Source organism: Cariama cristata, unplaced genomic scaffold (genome assembly GCF_000690535.1).
Source record: "Cariama cristata isolate BGI_N322 unplaced genomic scaffold, ASM69053v1 scaffold19501, whole genome shotgun sequence".
In the NCBI taxonomy this organism is placed as follows: domain Eukaryota; kingdom Metazoa; phylum Chordata; class Aves; order Cariamiformes; family Cariamidae; genus Cariama; species Cariama cristata.
This window is the reverse complement of record NW_009598933.1, coordinates 51531-62076: the sequence shown is the minus strand read 5'-3', so window position 1 is coordinate 62076 and position 10546 is coordinate 51531. Positions and strand designations below refer to the sequence as shown.

Here is a 10546-nt window from a genome sequence, read left to right as displayed (position 1 = left end):
TGGAAAAAGTCACGGTTTAGTTTCTTAGGAAGTAAGAAAACATGGTTATGTCATTGCTTTCCTTCTCCATTGCAGGAAGGTGCCCTTAGTAGCTCTAAGTCAACCTGTGGAAGATTTTTTTTGAGTGCTTGACAGGTCAATTTGGAGCTTTACGGAGCCTTGCAGCTGGGGAGGAGTAACCCCATGACCCATTGCAGAACTCAACGGATCTGTAGTTGGCCCTGCTTTGAGCCAGCAGTTGGGCTCGATGGTCTCCAGAGATCCCTGCCAGCCTCAGCCCTTCTGTGATATTTCTGATTCTTCAGTCAGTAAAAGTCTTATCTTTATTGTACTTTACTGAAAGCAACAAAACTTTTCTACAGTGCTGCTCTGAGAGGGGAAATATCAAACAAACCTTAAGCATTTCTACATTTTGTAATAAAAAGTGATACGATCTTAATAATTCCCAAGAGTCTCAAATTCTCTTTGATTTCCTTTTCCCATGGACACAGCCTTATTCGGTCAGGGAAGAACAAAGCTGGTCGCCAGTTAAACAATGACTCTTTGCTGTTTCTTCCTTCTGGGCTCTGATCATAGAAGCCATATTTTAAGCCCTGGAAGTTATTTCCAGTAGAAGCATCTGGCTCCTTGGCTCTCACAGCTTCTGGAGGTAGAAGCTGCTTTCTCAAATTAAGAAGCCATGCAAATCACCAACCAGTATTTTGGTTATCTCAACAGGAAAAGAAATAGCAAACAGAAGAAAGTTGCTCAAGCAGACATGGTATCTGAATGGTGTCTTAGGTACTGTAGTCGCTGTTCGGAAGGTGTTTAGAAAATCTGGAGTCTGAAGGTTTTCATAAATGAAATGGAAGTTTGCCTGAGGACAGCGTGGGATGAATGTGGGATTTGGCTCCGTATAGAGAAAAACATGCTGGGTTCTTCTTAAATATGTTTTATTAACTTGGTATTCGGTTGGGGAAGTTAAAGCTGTTTTAAGTAAAATATATGCAGTACAAATTGCAATGGTTTCGTTGATCTGTTGGAGCAACATTCCTTACAATCGATACTTTAAAGACATTTGGAGAGGGACAAAGAAAGATGTAGGAGTCAGTGTTTCTATCACAGTAGGAAATGTTTAAAGGTTCTGTATTAATGTGAGGAAAACAGACCTGGCAGTCTTCTGGGGCTTTTCTGTTGATAAAGAGGAATGGTGATCTCTTATCTCTTATAATGATTTGTATATATTTTTGCATATATTTAATGTATTGCCTTTCCTTCTGTTTTCAATAGAAATTCAAACAGTTAGTACCACAATTTATGCCAGTGAGGTCCAGGAAATTTTTTTTCTTTTGTCTAAGTGAAGTAATTTGGGATGTCTTCAGCTTACTTTTCCTTTACACCTTTTAAACTAGTAAATAAATATGTTTGTAAGTGTTTGGTTGGCGATGAAGAACAATCCTGTGGTTCTGTCATGGAGGTAGGAAATGGAAAACTGGGTACTTCTGCATTTATTTACATAAAATTGTTCTTTGTTGTTGTAGGCCCTGATACAACCTTAGGCCCTTACGGGTCATCTGCTGCAGAACTCCTTTAAGTTATTTTTGTAATGGAAAACATAATTTTCCATTTCTCTCAAAATATTTTTACACTCGCATTTTTGCATTTTCTGCTTCTTAATGATCGCAAAAATAGCAGTTCACATATGGAATAAAACCTTTCACCAACCATAGGCAGTTTAAACAAAAAATTAATCTTATATCCTGCCTAATGCCTTGTTAACATATATGTGTTGGTATTAATGACTGAAAACAAGTTACTTTTCCCCCCATCTTGATCACTAGTATAGGCTCCGGCACTGACAGATCTGCTTGCAGCATTGATTTAAATTCCTTCCAAAAATCCCACTAGTTCTAGCTGTGTCACCTGGAAGATGCCAAATTAAAGACAATATGGGTATAGTTTCAGAGGTTTTGATCCTAGATACATGGTTCTGGTGACACAATTATTGATATTATCAAGTCGCATACTATGAAAGGACTTTAACAAGTAATAATACGATGCTGCTTTTTCTATAAAAGCTCCACTGATGCAACCTCACACAAAGTGGTTTTTGTATATTTTATACTTAAAAGCAATGTGATGATTTAATGCCTGCAAAATTATAGTCGGTTCAGTGTTGCTGTCGAGGGGAATAAAATTCTAATCAAAAGGGAGCTTTTAGAAAGAATTCGGAAATATAATGCTCATAAGCTGTTTTGTAATGTGTTACAGCACAGTTTGACATGTGCTGCTGGTTAACCGTGCGCTTTCAATTACTGCACACCCCCATCTTTGATCCAGAAAAATTCTGGAATGATGTCTCGCAGGAGGGTGCTTTCTGTTGCTGTTCAATAAAGGAAATGGATTCATTTGTACTAAACAAAGAAAAGAGGCAGGGATGGTGGCAATACTGCTGCAGGGGGGCCAAATGTAGTTCGGGGCCATCCCTCGGTTGAAAAACGCGTGGTTTTGGGGAGATGCCTCCATGTTCTTCTTCTTCCCTCTGCTGGAGTCCGGCAGGGTTCCTGCCCCTCTCCTGGCCTTGTAGCAGAGCCAGAGTTGGCTCTGTCACTGCCAAGTCACTTCTGCAAACTCAGTTATTTATTTTTTAAGGTTTCTGCTCTGTTTTCAGTTTTCTTTCAATAAGTCTGCATAGTTCAAGTCTGCGTGCAACACGGATGTCCTGGTCGGTGCGATTCTGTGGCTGCCTGTCGGTGCATAAGTGTGTCTCAGCTTTGAGACTAACGGATAATACTTTGATTTTTTTTTCAGAGCTGTGTGGAGTATAGATGACCAGTTGCTATTCATCTCTATAGGGATGCTGCACCCATATATGTCATTAGAGGCTCTGAAACTCTTGTACTGCAGTCGAATTACGGAGCACTGGGTAGATTTCTGCCAGTTTGAAGGTTTTTCAAAGACAAATATTTAAATGTCTGCAATATCAATTGCCCAGAGTTTCCTTTCCCATTTAATTATACTATATTGCATTCAGTTGTACTTACAAAAATGGGGGATTGTCTTAATAATAGCAGAGAATTCACTTTTTAACATGAAAATTTAAAGGTTTTTAATAGAGCGTACCATTCGTCACTGCTTAACAAGTGCTTTCCCATTGCTTTCCCATTGCCACTTTCCCCCTTCATAATTTTGATGGATTTTGGAAACAGAAGTGGGTTTTCCCTTTAGAGTTTCACAATTAATCTATGCCAAGTTTAGTGCAAAGTTCAATTCTCTTGCAAATAGCAGCCATTATTTGGCAGTTCATCTGTCATATCCTGGCTTGACTCCCTGTGTTTACTATGAAATGTGACTGCCAGCTATGCTTCAGGAATTATTGAAAGTTTACATGATTAAAAGGGGATATTTGAAGAAAATTTACAGGAGCTTGCCTCTAACTCAGTGGTTTTCCTCTAGCTGAAAAATGCTAATGACAATACTATTTCCTCAATCGTGCATATTAAGTCACTTAATGTGTATTTAACATTGAGAAGTATTAAACTGTATTAACAACTAATAAGTTAATTGCTGTTAATAATGTAAGTAATTAGTACTGGCAATGTAGTAATTATTGCTAATATAGTTACTTACAATTAAAGTGTAAACTATAGATTCAAGGGTAGTTCTAAGTGCCTGAGTTAATATAGGGAATAAGATAAAAAGATTTTATCATCTACGATGGCTGTATAGAGATCTCTTGGCTTCTCTATGTGTTCTCAGACTTGCTTGCAGAATAACAATGTTTTGTATACTTCAGTTTACCAAAAATAAAAAAAAAAATGCATAGGACTGAAACAGAAAATAGGATCAAATACTGATGAAGAGTGCACTCTCTTACTTGTTAGCTTTTAAATATTTTTTAGGTTCTTCTATTTGGTTCTATGAAAGGGATTTTAAAAGAGAGATTTCCTACATGCAAAGTGTCCATTTTAGGAGTCGTTTTGATATTGGTTTTCCTGTGTTCTCTTTTTTTATGTTCTGCCTGGAATAAGTGACTTCATGTGTGCATATAGAATAATAACAAATAATAATCAGAAGGTACTTGCTGCTCTTTAAAAAAAAGTAATCCATATTGAATTGTTTGTTTTAAACATCATACAGTAGGCATTTTCACGCAATACTAGAAACTGAGATTTATTATATTTATTATAGAAAGCAAATGATGATTCAAATTATATACATTGAGTCATGTGGGGCCAACTTCAAAGTTTGATCCAACGTGATTTATTCATTCGGGTGACTGGTTCTATGTCATTGTTTTATAAGACTGCTTTTGCTGGTACTTTGTAGTTACGTACAGTTAGGCACAGGAGTACCTCAGCCTCTGCTCACGTAGTGCTGCCTAGCAGTGACTGCAGTATAGTTGTCCTTACATGTCAACAATTTTTAAGCCACACCCCCCCTGCTTAGCTTAATTACCATATCTATTCCATTGATTGCAATGGAGTTAGTTGGTAGCATTTGTTACATAATTTCAGTATAATATACAGGTTCGGTGTATTTAGTAGACATTACTATAATAATATCCCATCATTCTTTCCCCTCTATATCATTACTTTATACTCATAAATACCACTTATGTCAGATGTTAAACACGACTTTAAAAATCTGTTTATTCAGTGTCATTCTTAGAAGCTGTGGGTTTTGTCCTGCTCAGCAACAGATGTGCCTACCAAAGTAATGTTTAAGTGTATGTATTTTATAAGGCAACAAGTCCTCCTCTGTCTTCTAAACAAAACAATTTAAGGAAGAATTAGTTTTGAAAATGTGTTTTAAAATGCTTGGAAGACGTATAGTCAGAGTCGATCCATCAGATAACCCTTTAGTAAAGCAATGTTCCCACGGCCCTGCACCACAAGACCCATTGGCTATATCTTTAATAAATAACAAAACATGTTCTCTGGAGCATTGGATGTCATTCCATTTAGGTTAACTGTATTTACAAAATAAATATGGTTGTTAGCAGTTTGCATTTGGTATCTCAGGCTGTATAACAAACAGAACTATTGAAATAGCCTGAATTTGATTTCTTAATGTAAAGTCTTTACTTGTTATCATTTCTACCTGTGCAGTGAAAACTAGTGGCTATAGATTCATCATAAAACTTAAAATCAGTACCAAAAACATTTCACACGAAGAATGCTTACCAAAGAGAAAGTACTTCTGCTAGAGGAACCTTTTATTTTTGAAGAAAGAGTTAGCAGGTTTTCCATTTTGTATAACTTGCTGTGCTTTGCTTCTGATTTTTTGCAGAAGCTTTTATTGGCAGATGCAAGTTGAAAAGTGAGTTTATTTTATCAGACAGTTTAATGATTCTTATCTAATATAAAGGTATATGAATATAAAATGTAAACAGAAGAAAATGTTTTAATGTCTCCTTTTGCAGTTGTGCTTTTGTTAAGGATGTTTTAACGCATGAAAGACCTGGTATTTCATAATTTCTGTGTTCTTTCTGTAAAGACTGTTAGCAAGAACTGATTTCAAAACCCAATGTATATTTTTAATGAAGAAGAATTACTGTCTTCCCAACTCCTGATCAAGATTGTGCAGTGGTAGTTTCAACTAAAATACAGTTGGGACTGGGAGCCGTCTTAAAGGATATCAAAACATGGATGATGTGCACAGAAGTATAGGGCTTTCACACTGTTTATTTTGGCAATGCACAGCTCCAAGTGTTGGGAACAGGCTACGCGAGTCTGGTGTATCTGAAGTTCTGTGGCTGTGTATATGTGGAATGAGCCTGACATGGGGGAACATACTGAAGATGTGATTTCTTCCTTTTATATAAATGTTCTTGGTTTTCCTAAGGGCACCTCTACTCCTAGAGAAACAGCAAATGTATTTGGATGTGTCATATATGTAAGCGATTTGAGTGTACTCCCTTTTGCTGGTCCTAAATTAGAAACCTTTTCCAAGGTGCTGGTGGCCTTAAAATGTCCTCACTATAAGTTTCTTCATTCTATAATCAGATGGGAATAGCAGTCTCTGTGAAATATTTACTACATACTGAGTTAGAATTTGTTCACTTTCATTTACAATAATAAAGACTATAAATTTGCAACATTTCAAGATGATCCCATCTTTAAGATCCTGATTTTACAGTCCTTTGGCTGTATCTCAGATTAGCCTCTTAACAGTTACTTCCCTCCTCTCCTGCTGCACTTTGTGTCATCATTGCAGAGTGGAGATGATAATACACTATAAACAAGCAAGACAGTTTGTGACACTTTAGTCACAGGCTGAATAATGTCGTTATACTTTATGTATAGGTACAGTCAGTAAATGGAATTTTTAGTGTAGATGAATCACAGGAACAAGCCTGTGTTCTCTGAGCTGATCTACTCTTCCTTGCAATACCAAAGCAAAGGAAAATTAGGAACTGAGACCAACGTACCTGCACCAATGCAGGTACCACTCTAGGGGTTGTGAATAAGCTATGTGCTGGAATATATTTTTCTGTAGCATAAGTTGCAGAGCTGGAAAGTTTTTTGGATTTGAAGTAATATATTAGAGGTGTGTCAATTCTATTTTTTATGACTTGAGAATCTCTTTCTGTTTTTTCCTTCAGGATCCCAGAAGCAAGCACAAATTTAAGATCCACACATATGGGAGCCCGACCTTTTGTGACCATTGTGGGTCACTGCTTTATGGGCTTCTGCACCAAGGGATGAAATGTGACAGTAAGTGAAGTTTTTCTATGTTACCAAAAGGGTATTTTAGAAAGTAAGTGGAAACTCTGGGTAACAGCTTCTTATTTCTTTTCTGTGGAAAATACCATTTCAAATGTCAGCTATTTATAGTACTGTTATATTTCAAGTGGATATTTCAGTACTATAATAATGTACTAATGAAAATCACCTCTGTCACTGAGAACATGGTGTATTCAGTTTGATGTGGCTGAAGAGGCTTTGCCATGGCAGTTTTGAGAAAGCCACTTTTTGGACTGGTCAGGTGAATGCACTGTTGAAAACTGAAATTTCAGTTCAGTTGTCTTGGAAGTCTCCTGATAGAAATATCTAATAATCAGTTTAAATCTAACTCCTTTCATTGCCACTGCTGCCACAAATGCTCTGTTTTCTTAGTCATATTCCCAGCAAGTCTTTATTCCATTTTAACTTCTTTTCCTTCACACTTCATTAATGATATCTTTAGGTTTCTGAAGTAGATTATTCTAGTATCTGTTTCACTCAGTATCTACAAAATGTAGAAAACAAAATGGAAACTAGCCATGTTGTTCAGTTGAAAAACATGCAGCTGTAATCTGAAAGTCTTGCCAACCGTTAGGCATTGTAATCTTAACTTTCACTTTGCTCTGTGTGTGCGGTGTAATCATATTATTAGCTTCTCATAGCTGTCTGAACCACTTTTATATCCACAGCCTGTGATATGAATGTTCATAAGCAATGCGTAATAAACGTCCCAAGCCTCTGTGGCATGGATCACACAGAGAAAAGAGGAAGGATCTATCTGAAAGCTGAAGTCACTGGCGACAAACTGGAAGTAACAGGTAAACAACTCATTTTGGGATTTTGCAGGTTTTATAAATGTATAATATACACTGTGGGTTTATGTACCTTGGTCAAATCTTTGTGTATTAAAGCCAGTGATGGAGTATTTCCCTTCAGAAGTGTGAGGATTTCATTCAGCATGTCCTTGAATCGGGAAACTCTATGAACTGGTGTACATAAAAATAAAGAGAAAAGTGAAAGCTGTAGGAATAGTTTCGAAAAGTCAGGAATATTAATTAAAAAATCACTGTAATGTCAATTTTTCATGTAGAAAGCAGCCCAGTAATGATAGCTAACTGTTCAGGAAGTTAGCTGTCATCTTCGAAACACAAGTAATACTCTAAACTTTCATCAGCTGAGGAGCTGTTTCCTGCTTTTCAGAGTATTTAATAAACAAAAGCAACTTGGATTCAATCCCAAATATTACTCCTAGTGAGTTATAAAATAAAAAAAATAAATTATCACATTGTGTAAGGTTAAGGTTACCAAGATGGGGAGGAGGGAGAGAGAGGAAGGAAAGAGAGGGTGGCAGTTCATTTTCTTGGAAGCATTTCTCCCAGGATTTGTGAGTAAGCTGTGGTTGTGCCTGCAGACATGCACACACATACCCCCCCACCAACCCATGCCAAGTCTGAAGTTGCACAAAAAATTCTGGAAAATGTGTTTTGCAAGTTGAAGGACTATTTTGTCCCCCTAGACATGTAATAAGTTGTTTAACTCCAACAGAACTTCCTTGTGCAGTATCAAAGAGTGAAGTTTATCGCTCAGGATCTGCATAAGAATTTGTATTTATAGCATGTTACGTTTGTTCTGTATGTGCATTCTGTTTTAGCTGGGGTCAACTGATAATTAGTGTATCTGATATCTGAAGTGTAAAGTTGGTAGTGAACTTATTGTTGATTTTTCCTTTCTGTTGGACACAAATATGCAAAAAATGTTCTTTGCCAATCAGATTGCGGTGTATTTACTCAAAGGGAGAGCACAGGGCAGGAATTAGGATGGACAGAAGTGAAATAAAGGAAGGAGTAACAGAAAATCTTGTTCATGTTTTTTTTATGGGTAGAGGAAAGTCTGTTAAAACAAATTAAATTCTAATAGAAAGTCCTGGGTTTTTGTGGCTCAAAACTTAAAGGAAACTTCAAGTATGTGCTGTAGTAACTAGAACCAAAATAAGTGTGATATAAGATATAAAATAGGGTAGAAGACACTCATAAAACACAAATTATCAAAAGCTTTTACCTCAGGAGAGTGGGTTGGTTAAGGTGTTGTCACAGGTGACCACCACTGCTTCTTCAGTGAAGAAAACTTAAAGGCAGCAAATCTTAATACATCACGTTAGAGGTACACAGGTACATCTTTAAAATTGGTACTGCAAGAAACTGAATTCAGTGTCTGTGCCATGAAACGAGAACAGGGTACAATGCTTTTATCGTTGCCTGTTTGGTGTTGCAAAATGGAATTAAATTTGATGGCAAAGTTACGGCAGAACAAAGTAGGAGGTTTCTGAGACTGTCTCAGCTTCTGCCTTTGTTTCTTGATGTAGTTGGCAACTTGTGGATGTTGAGTGTTTTGTATTGCTTCAGTGTTGCTCAGTTGAAAGGCTAGCGCCTATTATACACCAGAAGGATGTTCCTTCTGCCTCTACCCTTCTTTGGGGAATGAGTCTCAATAGACACCATACCCCTTGTAGTCAACATAAAGGAAATCAGACCATCACACTGAATTTTTATAGCTTATAGAACCAGCAAACTTCCCTCCTGGCACTGTATGCATTCATGGCTTTGCTCTCTCTAAATCCAAATTCCTCCATACTCTCCTGTCAAACCTTGTAAAATGCATTGAAAAGGAGAAATATGATAAAATTTAGTTAGAAAGGATCAGAATGGATCCCAAGTGATACTTAATTGTAGCTTAACTTGTCAAATTGCTTCCTATCGACGTAGGAGGGGTAAATTTGTCCAAGGTACTGTCATTAACAGAAAGGTGTTTTCACTAAGTGTGAGGCATTTCAAAGATGGTGATGCAGGTTCTAAAAGTAATTGTACCATGAGAGAGAACGAATTTGAAAATCATCCAAGTGACAGAATTTTCTATTTGCATTATTCTAGGCCACTTTGGAGCAAGGTTCTTAAATATGGCTTAAACTTTCTGCCATACTGCACACAAGTTGACAAATAACATGGACTTATTTTCTGGTGATTCAGCAGGTTTATGATCCTTTTAGGGACAAAAACAATTATACAAATAGGTATTCTTTTAGTTCACAATTTCATTTGAAAAGGTCTTGTCTGAGATACGAATATAGTAAAATTGTTACAGATATTTTGTAGGTTTTCTTCAGAAGCTCTTTTTGGTGTAAGTATACTTGGCAAATGCTGTTACTTTTGTGTTTATAAATAAAGCATTTCCATCCCACAGTAGGTTTAAGTAGGTTTCTGGACAGCAAGAAAAATGTTTACTGTAACCTTGTTATGTACATAACAATTACCATGCTGTTAAGTTGTTTTGGTTGAGGCTTCTCAGCAGTTCCAAGCTTTCAGAGAATTTCTTTAAAAATTATATTTGCCCTGAAAGCAAGGGGGGTTTTTGGTTGTTGTTTTTGGGTTTTTTTGTTTGTTTGGGTTTTTTTTTTTTAGTTAAAAATACTGTACAGACTAAGGCCAGACCAGGTGAAGTTTCAGATACCTTTGGTGCATGTTTAACTGAAAAGGAAATTAGGAATTGTCAGTTTGTTCATGGACGTATTGCTATGCAAAAATTTCAAACTCAGTTTCTCCCAATATGGCATTGCTTCTAAAATATTTATTGACAAAACCTTTGTTAGGATATACGATTCCCAGAACTGTCAAGCACGATGGCTTTAGCTTCGGGAAAGGAGATGAATTAAATGTCCAGGAGGTTTAGGAACAGCAGGAAAAATAATCAAAGATTGAGTGTTTGGTTTGAGTCTTTGCCTGAATCTTTTTCAAAGGAATTACTCTGTAGGTGTTGAACTCCTTCAGCTGAATTCCGTAATATCT

At 36.8% G+C, this 10546-nt stretch overlaps 1 protein-coding gene across 1 annotated transcript in view; it reads left to right on the top strand.

Moving 5' to 3' along the window:
• Window positions 1-6586: 6586 nt before the first annotated feature.
• LOC104168796 (protein kinase C alpha type) overlaps window positions 6587-10546 on the top strand; it is a gene marked incomplete at its 5' end in the record, with an annotated part of 54750 nt that continues 50790 nt past the window's right edge. Inside the window, 2 exons of the mRNA XM_009709508.1 lie at window positions 6587-6698; window positions 7397-7525. Coding sequence (XP_009707810.1) covers window positions 6587-6698; window positions 7397-7525 — 241 coding nt within the window. The remainder of the gene's footprint in view (window positions 6699-7396; window positions 7526-10546) is intronic.